General features: G+C 36.8%; 1 protein-coding gene across 1 annotated transcript in view; it reads left to right on the top strand.

The window, feature by feature from the left end:
- The window catches only part of FAAH2 (fatty acid amide hydrolase 2), a 140305-nt gene extending 125688 nt beyond the window's left edge, over nucleotides 1–14617 (top strand). Inside the window, exon 11 of the mRNA XM_036270700.1 lies at nucleotides 14202–14617. Within this exon, the coding sequence (XP_036126593.1) occupies nucleotides 14202–14377 (176 nt within the window). The 3' untranslated portion in view covers nucleotides 14378–14617. The remainder of the gene's footprint in view (nucleotides 1–14201) is intronic.
- Nucleotides 14618–17565: the final 2948 nt, after the last annotated feature.

Below are 17565 nucleotides of genomic sequence, written 5' to 3'. Positions count from 1 at the left end.
TATCTACCATTCCAATAGGTCATCAAATCTTGCTAATTTTCTCCTCATCTTCATAAAAAAATCCTTTTTTTATTTACTTATTTTTTTATTTTATTTTTGTTACAAATGTTTCTCCTTTTTTACCCCATTGACACCCTCCTCCTCATCTCCCCCGCCCTGTCCCTGGCATTCTTGTTCATGTCCATTGGTTATGCCTATATGCATATAAGTTCAGTGGTTTATCTCTTCCCTTTTCCCACCATCCCCTCTTCTGAGGGTTGTCAATCTGTACCCTATTTCCATGTTTCTGGGTCTACCCTATTTCTCAGACTGTTATGTTCATTATATTCCACAAATAAGTGAGATCATGTGGTATTTGTCTTTTTCTGCTTGGCTTGTTTCACGTAGGATAATACTTTCCAGGTCCCTCCATGTCGTCTCAAAGGATAAGAGATCTTTCTTTCTTACAGATACATAGGACTCCATTGAGTACATGTACCACTGCTTTTTTATCCACTCATGTACTGATAGACACTTGGGCTATTTCCAGATCTTAGTTATTGTAAATAGTGCTGCTATGAACATGGGGGTACATATATTCTTTCTGATTGGTGTTTCAGGCTTGAACTTGCCTCTCAGAACTGCTTTTGCTCCATCCCATAGATATTGTGTTGTTGTGTGTTCATTTCCATTGGATTCCAGGAAGTTTTTAATTTCTTACTTGATCTCCTCAGTAACCCATTCATTGTTTAATAACATGCTATTTAGCCTCCATATGTTCAAATGTCTTTGCATGTTTTTGTTGCAATTGATTTCTAGTTTCATACCATTGTGATCTGAGAAGATTCTTGATATGATTTCAATCTTCTTGAACTTGTAGAGATTTAGTTTGTATCCTATCATGTGGTCTATCTTTGAGAAAGTCCCATGTGCACTTGAGAAGAATGTGAATTCTGTAGTTTTGGGGTGTAATTCTCTGTAGATATCTATGAAATCCATTTGGTCTAGTGCTTCATTTAGAGTCTTTGTTTCTTTGCTAATTTTTTGTCTAGAGGATCTATTCAGTGGTGTCAGTGGGGTGTTGAAGTTCCCTGCTATGATTGTTTTGCTGTTGATTTCTCCTTTGAAGTCCTCCATAAGATTTTAATATATTTTGGTGCTCCTATATTGGGTGCATATATGTTTATCAAAGTTATATCTTTGTGTTGAATAGATCCTTTCAATATTATGTAATGGCCTTCTTTGTCTCTAGTTATGGCCCTCATTTTGAAATCTATTTTATCAGATATGAGTATTGGTACCCCAGCTTTTTTGTACTTTCCTATTGCTTGGAAAATTTTTTTCCATCCCTTCACTTTCAACCTGTGTGAGTCTTTTGTTGTATTATTATTATTGTTATTATTGGATTGTTTTTTTGTTGTTGTTCTGATTGGGTGTTTTTTTCTCCCTTATGTTCCAAATCTATGGTTTGCTTCTTGGCTTAACCTATTCTTCTATTGATTCCCTGTAAATTGTTCTTTATTTCAGTTAGTGAATCCTTTATTTCTGACTGGTCCTTTTTATGCTCTTGAGGGCCTCACTAAGTTCCTTGAGCATCCTTATAACCAGTGTTTTGAACTTTGCATCTGTTAGATTACTTATCTCCAGTTTTTTAGATCTTTTCCTGGAGTGTTGTTCTGTTCTTTCATTTGGGACATGTTTCTTTTTCTCCTTATATTGGCTGCCTCCCTGTTTATGTTTCTATGTAGTAGGAAGTGTTTCTGTGTATCCTATGCTTCATAGAATAACCTATTGTAGGTGTCCTGTAGGGTCCAGTGGCACAGCCTCCCTAATCACTTCAGCTGGGACCTCAAGGTGCAACCCTTATGTGGACTATACGCCCTTCTGTTGTAATTGAGTCTTGTTTGCTGTTGGTATGTCAATGGAAGGGATTTACTCAGGCTAATCAGTTGTGAGGACTAGCTATGCCCACTGACCACTGATCTCTGACTACCTTGGAGGACTAGCTGTGCATGGGCCCACACACAGGACAAGACTTACTTCAGCATGGCTGTGGTACCCACTGAGTCCACTCCTTGAATGTGTCTCTTATGAAGGTAGTTGGGTGATAGTGTTTCAACATGGTCTGAAGCTGTCCACTGGGTTGCTGGATCTGGAGCAAGGTCAGCCATAGCCTGTGTTCTATCTACCCAGGGCTACCAGGCATAAGCTACACAGTGATCTGCAGATGGCTGCTTCTTGTGCTGATTTTTGAGGTGCCCAGGCAAAGCCAAGTTGTGAACCACGGCTGCTGCTTCTAATGCTGGGCCTGGGGCCACTTAGTAAGAGGTATGGGGCTCACTGAGGCCAGATGCTGCTTTTTTTGAGAAAATTTAGGAAAATCTGAAACAGGAGCCAAGACAGTCTATTCCTATGGTAAAGACTCTGAAAACAGCTTGGGTGGGCCTGAAAGTTGGGTGCGGCAGAGTCTCAGGGAATCACCAGGGCATGGCAAACAGGATGAGCCAGGTTGCTGGAGTCCCAGATATGGCAGATGTCTATGGGCCCTGAGGGAGGACTCACCAAAGGAACAAAGGCCTCCACCAATACATCTGTCCAGGAGAAAGTTGCCCTAGAGCTCTCACCCCAATGTCAAAGAACTCAATTCTTCCCCATATGTCTCTGGGGACTTTAGCTGCCTCCCCCATGCTGGTGCCTGGATGGTGTGATTCCTAGTAAGTCCATACATGGACCCTTTAATAGGAGCTGCCTGGGGCTTCAGAAGCCTCAAACTCCCTCATCCCCAATTCCCACTGATTATTACAGCCAGAAGTTATAGGGACTTCTCATTCTGGTACTGGAACCCTGAGCCGGGTTCCTGGTGTGGGATGGGGACCCCTCACTCTTCAGGTAGAACTTTCACAGCCGAAGTATTCCTCCTGATTTTTACATCCCACACATGGGTGTAGGACCAGCCCATCCAGTCCTCTGCCCTCTTACCAGTCTTGATCTCATTTCTTCTTTAATTTTGTAGTTGTAGGACTTCCATTCAGCTAAATTTCAGGCAGTTTTGAATGATGGTTGTTCTGTAGTTTTGTTGTAATTTTGATGTGGTTGTGGGAGGCCAATACTGCATTTACCTACACTGCCATCCAAGCAAGAACTTTTTAGTTTGATGTAGTCCAATTTGCTTATATTCTTTTGTTTCCCTTTCCCAAGAAGATGTATCAGAAAAAATATTGCTAAGAGAAATTTCTAAGATTTTACCACCTGTTTTATTCTAAGATTTTTTATGATTTGGAGTATCACATCTAAGTCTTTAATCTATTTTGAGTTTATTCTCATGTATGTTGTAAGTTGGTGCTGTAGTTTTATTTTCTTTGCATGTATCTGTCTAATTTTCCCAACCCCATTTATTGAATAGACTTTCTTTACTCCATCATATATTCTTGCCCCCTGTGTCAAATACTAATTGATTATGAAGGTGTGAGTTCATTTCTGGGCTCTTTATCCTGTTCCATTGATCTATATGTCTGTTTTTATGCCAGTACCATGCTATTTTGATTACTATAGCCTTTGTTTGTTTATTCATTCATTAATTCATTTTATGAGGCCAGTAACTGTTATACCAAAGCCAGATAAAGACATCACAAGGAAAGAAAACTGTAAGTCAATATTGGTCTTGGATGTAGGTGCAAAAATCCTAAAGAATATGAGCAAATCAGATTCAGCAGGATAGAAAACAGTATGCACCAACAAATGGATTTATCCTAAGAATGTGAAGTTGTTTTAACATCCCAAAATAATTTCATATCAAATACCATATTAATGGAATAAAGGGCATAAAATACATTATCATCACAATAGATGCAAAAGAAAGCTTTGGAGAATATCCAAACCCATTTATGGTTGAAAAAAATAACTTTTGACAACATAGGACTAGAAGGAAACTTCCTCAAAATAAGGAATCTACAAAAACGCAGAGCTAACTTCATACTTATTAGTGAAAGAAAGACTTTCCACCTAAGATCTGGAATAAGAAAAGGATTTCCACTTTTACCACACGTGTTCAATATTGTACTAGAAATTCTAATAGGGGCATTTAACCAAGGAAAAAGAAATAAAGGCATTCAGATTTTAAAAGAGGAAGTAAAAGTGTCTTTAGTCACTAAACATGTAATTATTATGTAAAAATTCCTAAAGAATTTTTAAAAACTTAAAATTAGTAAAAAAGTCAACAAGGTCAATATACAGAGAGGGGCAAAAGTGGGTTTACAGTTGTTCATATAGAAAATAATACAATAATTAATAAATAATAATACAATAATAAACTGTTTTGTGGTCTCACAAATGTAAACCTACTTTTGCCTCACTCTCTATAAAAACCATTTGTATGTTGTATACCAACAAAGGAAAATATAAACATGACATTAAGAAACAATGTCATTCAGAACTTCAAAATGGTAACGTGATTAGAATTAAGTTTAACAAAAGAAGTGCAAGACTTATAAAATAAAAACATTCCTGAAATAAATTAATTAGGTTCTAGACAAATGGAAAGATATCCCATGATCATGGATTGGAGAAGTTAATATTGTTAAGAATGCAATACTCCCAAAATTGATCTAGAGATTAAATGTAATCTTTATTAAAATCCTACCTGTTTTTGTTGTTGTTTGCCAAAATTGACTAGCTGATCCTAAAATTCATATGGAAATCTAAAGGACCAGGACTAACCAAAGACACTCTTGAAAATGAAGAAAAATGTTGGAGTACATGCACTTATCATTTAAGAAAACTACAGTAATCAATAAATTGTGGTACTGGTATATATAATCAGTGGAATAGAATTCAGAGTACAAAAATAAGTCCCCATATTTATTTTCAATTGATTTTTTTTTACAAAGGATCAAAGAGTTTCATTAACAGGCTTTTCAATAAATAATGCTGCAATAACTGGATGTGTACATGCAAAATAATTAAATCAGACCTCTATCACACACCATTTACAAAAAATTAATTTAAAGTGAATCACAGCTCTGGCTGGTGTAGCTCAGTTGGTTGGGCATCTTCCTGTGCATGGAAAGGTTGCTAGTTCAATTTCCATTCAGGGCACAAGCCTGGGATGCAGGCTTGATGCCAGTAGGGGTCATGCTGGAGGCGGCTGATCAATGTCTCACACGCACATCGATGTTTCTCTCTGTCTCTCCCTCTCTCTCTAAAAATATAAGTAAAGTGGATCACAGACCTAAATGTAAAAACTAAGACTATAACAAATTTTGAAGAAAATAGAAGAGTAATATTTGTGACCTGGGGTTTGGCAAAGATTTATTAGATTCATCATCAAAAGTACAGCCAATACAAGAAAAAGATGATAAATTGAACCTCATCAAAATGTAAAACTTTTCTCTCTAAAAGACACTTTTGAGAAAGTAAAATATTCACAGACCGGGAGAAATTATTTGCAAATTTATGTCCACTAAGTGATTTATATTCCAAGTACATGAAGAATTCTTGCAACACAATAAAAGACTAAAACTCAATTTGAATATAGACAATGGATTTCAATAGGTATATTTACAAACAAGACATTCAAATGACCAATAAGCGCATGAAAGATGCTCAACATTATTAGTCATTAAGAAAATGCACATTTAAAACCACAATGAGATATCTGCACATACACTAAAGGAACTATAGTAAAAAATAATTGTTAACAAATGTGTGGAGAAATTGGAGCCCCCATACATTTCTGGTGAACATGATCATGGCAAAATAGTGTAGGTGTTTTGGAAAACATTTGGGCATTTCCATTAAAATGTTAAATGTTAATTTAACATATGACCCAGAAATTTCACTCCTACATAAATATTCAAGAAATATAAAAACAAACATATGTCCATACAAAGACTTGTCCATGAATGTTTATCGCAACCTAATTAATAATAGCCAAAAGTTATTAATTAACCCAGTTGTCCATCAGCTGATGAATTATAATAAAATATTTATAATTAATGAATTAATTTTTATTCAGATGTCCCTCCTTTTTCCTCTATTGACAGACTCCTCCATGCTCCTGCACACACCCCTCCACCACCTTCACCACCCTGTTGTATGTGTTCATTGTATACATATATGCATATAAGTTCTTTAGTTTATCTCTTCTCACCACCTCATTCACCTTCCCTCTGAGGTTTATCAGTTTGTTCCCAAATTCCACAACTATGGATCTTTTTTATTCATCAGCTTGTTTGTTCATTATATCCCACAAATAAAGAGATTATGTGATATTTGTCTTTCTCTGATTGGCTTATTTTGCTTAGCATAATACTCTCCAGGTCCCTCCATGTCATCTCAAAGGATAAGATAACTTTCTTTCTTACAGCTGCATAGTATTCCGTTGTGTGTATGTACCACAGCTTTTTTTATCCAATCTTCTACTGATGGACACTTGGGCTATTTCCAGATCTTCGCTATTGTAAATAGTGCTGCTATGAACTTAGGGGTGCATATATTTTCTGATTGGTGTTTCAGTCTTCTTAGGATATATTCCTAGAAGTGGAGTCACTGGGACAAGTGGCAGTTCAATGTTTAATTTTTTTAGGAAACACCATATTGTTTTCCATAGTGGTTTCACCAGTATGCATTCCCACCAACAGTGTACAAGAGTCCCCTTTTCTCCACAGCCTCACTAGTACTTGTTGTTTGATGATTCCTTCATGGCAGCCAGTATGGGGTGATAGCTCATAGTAATTTTAATTTTCATCCCTTTGATAATTAGTGACATTGAGCATTTTTTCATGTCTCTTGGTCTTTTGTATGTCCTATTTGGAGAAGTGTTTGTTCAGGTCCACTGATCATTTTTTAGTTTGTTTGTCTTTCTTTTGTTGAGTTGTATGAGTATTCTACATATTTTGAAAATTAGCCCTTTATCTGATGTATCATTGGCAAACAAGTTCCCCCATACAGTGGGTTTACTTTTCATTTTGATGCTGGCTTCTTTTGCTGTGCAGAAGCTTTTTAGTTTGATGTAGTCCCATTTATTAATTTTTTTCTTTTTTTTTTTTTTGCCCTAGGTAATGTATTCTGCTACAGGTGATGTGTGAGATTTTGCTGCTACATTTTCTTCTAGGACTTTTATGCTTTCATGAGTTACATTTAAGTCTGTTATCCATTTTGAGATTATTCTTGTGTATAGTGTAAGTTGGTTGTCTAGTTTCATGTTTTTACATATACCTCTCCAATTTTCCCCCCACCATTTATTGTAGAGACTCTCTTTACTCCATTGTATGCTCTTGCCTCCTTTGAGAAATATTAATTGAGAATAATGTCTTGAGTTGATTTCTGGGTTCCCCATTCTGTTTCATTTATCTATATGCCTGTTCTTGTGCCAGTACCAGGCTGTTTTGATTACAGTGATTTTGTAGTATAGTTTGATATACACAATTGTAATCCCTACAACTTTATTCTGCTCTGTCAAGATTGCTATGGCTATTTAGGGTATTTTTTGGTTCCGTATAAACTTTTGGAGTATTTTTCTAGATCTGTGAAATATGCTGTTATTATTTTAATAGGGATTGCATTGAATCTATAGATTGCTTTGGGTAGTATGGAAATTATAATGATGTTAATTCTTCCAATCCATGAGCATGATATATGCTTCCACTTATTTATATCTTCCTCTGTTTCTTTTTTCAATGTTCTGTAGTTTTCAGAGAACAGGTCTTTTACCTCCTTGATTATGTTTATTCTTAGGTATCTTAATTTTTTTTTTTATTGCAATGGTAAATGGGATGATTTTTTTTTTTTTTTAGTTTCTCTTTCTGTGTGTTCATTATTGGTGTATAAAAATGCCAATGGTTTCTGAATGATTTTGTGTCCTACTACTTTGCCAAATTTGTTTATGAAATCTAGTAAATTTTTGGTGGAGTTTTTAGAGTTTTCAATGTACAATATCATGTCATCTGCAAATAATGACAGTTTTGCTTCCTCCTTTCCAATCTGGATGCCTTTTCTTTTTTCTTCTTGTCTGATTGCTGTGGCTTAGACTTCCAGTGCTATGTTGAATAAGAATGGTGAAAGTGGACGTCCCAGTCTTGTTCTTGTTCTTAAGGGAAATGCTTTTAGTTTTTGCCCACTGACTATGATGGTGGCTGTAGGTTTGTCATATATGGCTTTTATTATGGTGAAGTATGATCCTTCTATTCCCTCTTTGCTGAGAGTTTTTTTTCAAAAATGGGTGCTGGATTTTATCAAATGCTTCTTCAGCATCTATTGATGTGATCATATAATTTTTATCATCATTTTGTTTATGTGGTGTATCACATTTATTAGTTAGTGAATATTGAACCAGCTTTGCATTCTTGGGATAAAACCCACTTGGTTGTGGTGTATAATTTTTTAAATACATTGTTGGATTCGATTTGCTAATATTTTGTTGAAGAATTTGGCATCTATGTTCATCAGGAATATCGGCCTGTAATTTTCTTTTTCTGTATTGTCTATATCTTGTTTTGTGATTTGAAATATGCTGACCCCATAAAAAGAGCTTAGAAAGCTTCCATCCTCTTGAATTTATTGGAATAGTTTGAGAAGAATAAGTGGTAATTATTCTTTGAATAATTGGTAAAGCTCCCCTGTAAAGCCCTCTGCAACAGGGCTTTTGTTTGCTGGGAAATTATTGATTACTGCTTCAATTCTCTTTGTTGTTATTTGTCTGTTCAGACTTTCTGACTCTTCCTGGTTTAGTTTTGGAAGACTGTATGATTCTGGAAATATGTCCATTTTGCCTAGGTTGTCGAATTTGTTGGCATATAGTTGTTCATTGTATTTTCTTACAATTGCTTATATTTCTGTGGTGTCAGTTATTATTTCTCCTCTTTTATTTCTGATTTTGTATATTTGGGTTCTCTCTCTTGGTTTCTTGGTGAGTCTAGCTTAAGGGTCCATCAATCTTGTTTATCTTTTCGAAAAACCAGCTCTTTGTTTCATTGATCCTTTGAGTTGTTTTTTTGTTTTGTTTTTTAGTCTCTATGTCATTTATTTCCATTCTGATTTTATTATTTTTCTCCTTCTACTAACTGGGTTTTTCTTTTTGTTCTCTTTCTAAATCTTTAACTTGTAGGGTTATATAGTTTATTAGAAACTTATCCTGTTTCTTGTGGTAGGCCTGTATTGCTGTGAACTTCCTTCTCAAAACTGCTTTGCTGTGTCCCAGATATTTTGTGTTGTATGTTCATTTTCATTAATTTCCAGGAAGTTTTTTTCTCTCTTGATCTTCTTGGTAACCCATTTGTTGTTTCCTAACACGCTATTGAACCTCCAGGTGTTTGAATGTTTTTATTGCAATTTCTTTCTAGTTTCAATCTTCTTGAACTTGTAGAAACTTAGATTGTGTCCTAACATGTGGTCTATCTTTGAGAATTTCCAATGTGCACTTGAGAAGAATGTATATTATGTAGCTTTGGGGTGAAATGTTCTGTAAATATCACTTAAATCCATCTGATCTAGTGCATCATTTAGGGCCTCTGTTTCTGTGTTCATTTTTTTGTCTAGAGGATCTGTCCAGTGGGTGTTGAAGTCTTCTACTATGATTATATTTCTGTCACTCTCTCCCTTGACGTCCTCCAAAAGTTTTTAAATATATTTCGGTACTCCTATATTGGATACATATATGTTTCCCAGGGTTATATCCTTTTAATGTTATGTAGTGACCTTCTCTGTCTCTTATTATGGCCTTCATTTTTCAATCTATATTATCAGATATGAGTATTGCTACACCAACTTTATTGTTTGTTTCCATTTGCATGAAAAACTTTTTCTATCCCCTGACTTTCATCCTGTGTGAGTCTTTTGTTCTGAGATGTATCTCTTGTAGTCAGCATATATATGGATCATGTTTTCTTATCCATTCAACTCCCTGTGTCTTTTTATTGGAACATTTAAGCCATTTACATTTAAGTTTATTATTGATAGGTACTTTTTGTTGCCATTTTTATTATTTATGCCTGTGTTCCTCTCTCTATATATATTTCTTCTTTTTCTTACAAAAGTCCCTTTAGCATTTCTTGCGGTGCTAGTTTGGTTATAGTAAATTCCTTTAGCCATTTTTTTTCCCATGAAGCTTTTTATTTCACATTTAATTTTGAATGATAGCCTTGCTGGGTAGAATAGTCTTAGATTCAGACCCTTGCTTTTCATTACTATGTATACTTCGTGCCACTCCCTTCTGGCTTGCAGTGTTTCTATTGATAAATCAGTGAACAGTCTAATGGGAGCTCCCTTGTAGATAACTGTGTCTCTCTTGCTGCCTTAAGATTATTTATTTTTCTTTAACGTTTGTCATTTTAATTATGATGTGTCTAGGTGTAGGTCTTTTGGGGTTCATCTAGATTGGGACTCTTTGTGTTTCCTGGACTTGTGTGACTTTTTTTTTACCATGTTTGAAAAGTTTTCTGTCATTATTTATTCAAGCAAGTTCTTTATTCCTTTCTCCAATTCTTCTCCTAGTTCTCCTATGATTTCTACTGTTGTACATTTCATGTTGTCCCAAATCTCTCTTAAACTCTCCTCCTGCTTTTTAATTATTTTCCATTTGCTGCTATAATTGGGTATTTTCTTCTTCCTTATCTTCCAACTCACTGATTTGGTCTTCACCTTCTTCTAATGTACTGTTGAATCCCTCCATGGTATTTTTTATATCAGTTATGCCATTCTTTATTTCCACTTCATTTTTATTCATAGCTTCTACCTCTTTTTTATGCTGGTGTAGTTCTTATTAAGTTGCTTGTAATTCTCACTAAGTTGTTTGAGCACCATTGGTTTGAATTCTTTATCTGACAAACTGTGGCTTTATTTCATGAAGTTCCTTTTTCTGGTGATTCTTCTTTTTCTTTCATTTGGGCATTGTTTCTTTGTCTCGCCATTTTAGCAATCTGGTAGTTCGGGCCAGGTGAGATATGCTGGAACATGTAGGCCAGTTGGTTTATATCAGATAATACTGCTAATGCCTCCCAGTCTTGGTATGGTGGCCTTCTTGTGGGAACCAGTTTAGTAGTCTCCTTGAACCTCTGAGCTGGGTGCTCCATGAATGACCCTTGTGTGGGTTTTGTGGGCTCTTTGTTTAATTTGGGTCTTGATTGCTATTGTCCATTTGTAGGTGGGCTTGATCCTCAGCCCGGACCCCATTAACCCTGTCATGCCAGCCATTGTATAGGTTTTTACCGAACAAAACAATGCAAAACCAGACCAAACCAAAAAGAACAACAACAACAAAATCAGCATCAACAATAATAAAAGCAAATTCCTCAATAAGATTAAAAGACACAGAAACAACATACACACACAGAATAGTAGGAGGTGCTAGACCTAAAGAATTAGAAAGAGGAGTCCGGCCGGTGTGGCTCAGTGGTTGAGCATCAACCCATGCACCAAGAGGTCACTGGTTCACTTTCTGGTCAGGGCATATGCTCAGGTTGTGGGCCAAATCCCCAGTGGAGGCCATGCAGGAGGCGGCCAATCGAAGTTCTCTCTCATTAATGTTTCTATCTCTCTGTCCCTCTCCCTGTATTTCTAAAATTAATAAAGAAAAAAAAATAGAAGTGGGAGAGGACAAAAAATGAAGGCAAAGAAGGCAAGGAAACACCAGACTAAATCACAAAGGACCTGGAAAAAAATCAACATTAATAATGATAAAAGCACCAGCATCAAAAAAAAAAAGATTAAAAGACAAATAAACAAACAGAAAAAACACACAGAGAATACTGGAAGGCATGAGACCAAGAAGGTTAGAAGAGGGCAGAAAAAGAGAGAAAAGAAGAATATGAAAACAAACAAGGCAGAGACAAGAAATAGGGTTAGTATAAAAAAATAAAGGGGAGAAAATAATGACTGAAATAATAGTAATTTAGAAAATAAAAATGGTAAGTTGAATAAAATATATAATAAAAAAGATAAAAAATGGGAAAAGAAAAAGTATTGAATTAAAAAATAAAATTCAAAAAGAAACACCAAAACAATCATAATAACAAAAGAAAACCTTGGCTCTGCTATTCACAGAGCTCACTAGATTTTGCTCTGAATATGTTGGATCTGGCCCCTTGGGTATGGATCCATGTGCTCTTGGGCAGTTCTCTGGTACAGGCCAATGTAAATCACTATCCCTGCCTGGCCCTGGGCCTCCTGGCTGAAGCCCTGCAGGGTGGGAATCCCAGATAATGGCCTTCCCTAGCCCAGAGGTTGGGTTACCTTTAGGGCTCACCACTTGTATGTATTTGTTCTAGAATGGTTTTCCTTCCCCAATGGCACTGGGATGTTAAGGGTATCATGTCCAGGCAGGGTGGTTTAAACAGATTCAAGTTGGGAATGGTGCCTAGCTTATAGGCAGGGCAGGCATTCTCTTCCTCTCCTTCCAATGCCTCAGCTCTGCTTGGGTTGCTGGCAACTCTTGGTCACCACACAAAGCAGGGTAGAAAAAAGGAAGAAAGAAAGAAAAAAAAAAAGCTCCCTGCTTGGCCCCTTTAATTTTTCAGCTCAGCCGGCTCTTGATGGGCTGGGCTTCTGCCCAGGCTCCCACCCAGCCAGACGTCCAAATCCCCAGCATAGCCAGATCCTGCTGCTGGGATGCCGATTTCCAGACCACACCTCTTTCACAGGGCGGGGCTTCCTCCCAGGTTCCCCCTGGCCAGATGTCGGAATCCCTGGCATTGCCAGGCCCTGTCGCTGGGGTGCTGATTTCCAGCCCAGAGCTGTTCCATGTGTAGAGAAAGTGGTGCCTCCTCTTCACTCAAGGTGGGGAGGAATGTACCCCTTTCCCTGAGCACTCTGGGTAGAGTCTGTCAAAGTTCTTTCAGAGAATATCTTGACCCTCAGATTCACTGCTGTGTGATCTTCTCAGACCCCCTCCTCAGGTGTGCTGTTCAGCTTTGTGGCCTCTCTGGCTCCCACAGTTGGGCCAAGCTTTCCAGGCTGGTGTCACAACCACGCACTTGCTTTAAGCCTGGAATAGTGCTGGGTCACCCTAGTTTGCTGAATCACCTCCGATTCCCACTGTCTGATGCTACATGGGTTCCCCTTCCCTTCTCTGTTGATCTTGTTTAGGGATCTCTGTAGGGAGCTGAGTTCCTCTGCTTCCAGGGGTTAGGAGCTGTGCTGCTGCGTCTTCCCAGCTGCACTGCACAGCTGTGTGAGTTCACTCACCCACTTAGCATCTTCGCCTGTCTCCTTTCCATGCTCCCTGCTTGCAATATTTCCAGTCAGCTATTTTCAGGTGGTTTTCAAGTTGAATGCTCTGCAATTTAGCCTCAAGTCCAGTCCTGTGCTTGGAGCAAGCAGACAGAACTTCCTTCAGCTCAGCCATCTTGCTCCCTGGACATCAAATTTTTATATATCTATTAAATAGACACATTCTTTGGCAATAAAAAAAGAACCACTTGGATGAACCTTGAAAACATTATTCTAAGTAAAAGACCAGGCAGAAAAAGACTGTATATCATATGATTCCATTTATAGTAAATGTCCTGGTAGTCAGTTCATAAAGACAAAAAATACATTAGTGGTTTCTAGGGAAAGGGGGAATGGAGAGCAACTTCTAACTTTTACGTAGTTTCTTTTCAGGGTGATGAAAATATTCTAAATATAGATTATGGGGATGGCTACAGAATTCTGTAAATTTATTACCATTAATTTCTACATTTAAAACAGGGAAATCTTATTTTATGTAAGTTTTACTGCTGTAACATTCTACAGAAACATGAATGAGGTAAAGATTTCAAATTTACTTATCTACACTGCCACAAAATTATATTACAAATGTTCATAAATTTAAAAAATTTATAATACTAGAAGATACACATTAGCATTTACTCTATTTTTTTCTGAAAATGCTACAGAGGGCAAGTTAGGAATAGCATACCAGAAAACAGTTCTAGCTCTCATTCACATTTTCTGCATTCAGATCCTGATCTGAGCTTTTACTAGCTCAGTAATTGTAGATATGTCATCTAACTTCTCTGTTCTTATCATTTTATCTGTAAATTAGGAATAATTAATAGTTTCTGTCTCATGGTTTTTGTTGTATTAATTCAAATGTTTCATTCACATCAAGTCCCTAGATGCGTTCAGCAGATAGTAAACTCTAACTATATCTTTGTAACTATTATCATCACCATTGTACAATCAGGAGGAGAAAATGTTTTGAAGAATGGGTCTTGACTTCTCACATTATTCTTGTTTGTTTCATTCAGGTATCTTCAGTGCCCTGGGTTTGCCTGTGACCCAGTGCCCACTGGGTCTGAATGCCAAAGGACTTCCTCTAGGTATCCAGGTTGTGGCTGGACCGTTTAATGATCATCTGACCCTGGCTGTGGCCCAGTACATGGAGAAAACTTTTGGAGGCTGGATCTGTCCTGGAAAGTTGTAGTATGACCTCAAGGGATATGAGTGTCTGTGTGTTCCTATAGGTTGGGTGAGATCAAGCACCAGCAAGCAAGTAAAGAAAAAACAATGGCAAAATTATCACATGTTCAGTTATTCTTTCTACTCTTCTTTCCTTCACTAACGGTTGGATTTAATAAAATGGAAATATTTTATTCCTGCCCTCAGTTTACTGGAGATGATGGGCATGTAAATTAATAAGTGTAATAAAGTATTCTGTATGTTGTGATGATGTCTGTTTTAGATACAATTGGGAGATCACAGAAGAGGATATTCCATTTTAATTTGGGAATCATAAGCAACTTCATAGAGGAGAAGATATTTAAACTGAGAATTGAAAGATAGTTATGTGTTTGCCAGGCAGGCCATAAAGTAAGGTAATACCACTTAGGAGCTATAGTGACAAAGACAAGACATGAGAACTACATAGTGAATTCATTTAAGTGTAAGTTAGTATGAACAGTGAAGAATATGGAAGCAGATGAGAATGCAACAAGAAAGCCTCCTCCAATATCATCTGAAAAGTACATGTCATAGTTCTGTCCATTAAGAGGGTCTAGAAGCAATGCCAGCTTAGTATAAATAATCACATTTAGCACCCAGATCTTCATTTCCAAATACCTTTTTCCAATCAAAAGAACCAGGGCTTCTTGAATAAAAAGTTGATTCCAGGACTGAGAGAAAAACTGCAAGATGAGCCTGGAACCGAGGTTGTGCCAGAAAGTTACAAAGTGCTCAAAACTAAAGGAAAATATATCCAAATGACACAGGAACAGTTTAAAGAGGCTCTTATTGGCCCAACATGGGACAATTTTAGTATCAGAATGAATGACGATGGATTGTAATTCAAATTGGAGTGGAGGTGAGGAAAAGTATATGTAGATCTAGATACTGATATAGAAGTAGTTATAGGTAATATATATTTTGATGGTTGCAAAATGATGACTTTCTAATGCTTATTATATATAACATATTTTATAAATATATAGTTATATATGTTTATATATATTTTATAAATATAATGTTGCAAATACATATAAATACAATATATGTATATAATATAAAGATACTTTCTATTTATGTATAATGTAACAAAATAATTTAGGGTTAGAAATGCAGAATAGATTTAGAAAGTCATCATCTTGCAACTATCTAAATAATATTTAATTAGGGCATGACTCATCAATAGAGGCTAAAACCATTGGATAAAATTTCAGGAACAGTTTTTGGAATTGTTTCAGTCTTAAAATATGTCTTGTAAATACTTATTAATTACAAGTGGGGGTGTTGGTTTTCAAGTGGATATATATGGGAGACACTATCTTAATCAAATAATCAAAATTAACATGAACAGCCTTGGCCAGTGTGGCATCATCCCATGCACTGAAGAGTCGCGGGTTGAATTACTGGTCAGGGCAGTAGGGTACACAGGTTGAGGGTTTGATCCCCAATTGGGGTGTGTACAGGAGGCAACCAATCAATGTTTCTCACATCAATGTTTCTTTCTACCTTCCTCATTCTCTAAAATCAATGAAAGCATATCCTCAGTTTAGGATTAAAAAACATTAACATGAACAATGATAAGACAAATTAATATCATGTGTCTTCTGGTAAAATGCACCGAGAAGAGTATATCATTACTTCTGTAATGTTCCTTCTATAAATGGGGGAAGACTATGTATGTGTGGGCACAGGGGGCAAATGGAAAATCTCTGCACCTTCCCTTCAGTTTTTCTGTAAATATAAAGTTGCTCTAAAACAAACTAAAGTCTTAAAAAATGAAAATGCAGGATCAACAATTATTAAGAATTTCAACATGGCAACAGCAGAGCATTAAACCAAGCAAGGTGATCTTCAAAACACAGTTGCATGCCTGTAAAACCAGAACCCATTGCCCACTGGATTCCTGGAAGTCACAGGGAGAAAAATAGAGGTGAGTCATGCCCTCAGCAGAGCTCTATGGGGTCGCCCATTCATTTCCTCCACCAGATTACAAGGACCGCCCTGATTGTTGTCCTGTTCTCCATCTTTGCCTATAGTTCTGTTAGCTCTCACCTCCTTCCAAAAAATTCCTTGTTGGTTTTGTAAACAAACAAAAATGAAAGAGAGAAGGAAGGAAGGAAGTCAGACAAAACCAAATTTATGGACACTTTATAAAATAAAAATCCCATATTCTTTAAAACAATTCAATGAAATATAGCCAAGGAAAGGCTGAGAAACTTATAGATTAAATGTGGCTAAAAACATGATAACAATGCAGTGTGTGATCTTGGATCAGGAAAATAAAGGTAAAACAAAAGACAACATTAAGACTACTAGCAAAATATGAATATAGGCTTTATATCAGATAATGTGTCATTGTGAAAATTTCTGAATTTTATAACTGCACTGTAATTAGGTAAAAGAATATCCTTATTCTTATGAAGGGAGGAGCTGAGAGCCAGGTGAGGTGGGTTGCTGGATGGGTGAGGCATTGTAGCAGGGTAAAAACTTGAAAATAGGAGTGAATAGAAATATATACCTGACTTTATGTTGTTTTCTGTCTCCAAGACACTTTTAAAATAGTAATAAAGAGCTTGACATACATTACTTTATATAAAGCTTTCAAGAGCAACTCTGAAGTACAGATATTATTCTCACTTCACAGATAAGGAAATTGAAGCACAGAGACAATTAATTCTTTATCCAAGATTACACAGATTGTAAGTGGCAGAATGTCTATGCTATGATCCAGAGACTAGCTGCTTCCCACGGAAAAATCTGCAATGCATAATGTGTCAGTTAAGATGCTTTTGGCTTTAAACAACAGAAAACCTTGATTCAGACTAACTTATAATCTATACAACAGGCATTCCAATGGTAGGGAGAGTTCCAGGCAAGTTGGTTATAATTACATCGGGGTGGTATCACGGACCCAGATCTCTTCTATCTCCCTGGTCTTCCATCTTCAGTGTTAGCCTCCTCTTCAGGCTGGTCCCCAGATGGCTGTCTCAGATACAGCCTTCATATCCAGATAGGGTGATGTTTAGGGACAGAAAGAACCATCTCTTCCTGGATCTCTTTTTTATGGGGAAGGAAACTTTTCCTGTACCAACCCCTCCAGGAGATACCACTCATCAGCACATTAGGCAGCAATGGGTCTTACACTCATTCCTGAACTGTTCTGTGCCTGGG

The sequence above is a fragment of the Molossus molossus genome, unplaced genomic scaffold (assembly GCF_014108415.1).
Source record: "Molossus molossus isolate mMolMol1 unplaced genomic scaffold, mMolMol1.p scaffold_m16_p_2, whole genome shotgun sequence".
In the NCBI taxonomy this organism is placed as follows: Eukaryota; Metazoa; Chordata; class Mammalia; order Chiroptera; family Molossidae; genus Molossus; species Molossus molossus.
The sequence above is the reverse complement of the archived record's forward strand: the minus strand, read 5'-3'. Positions and strand labels throughout refer to the sequence as shown.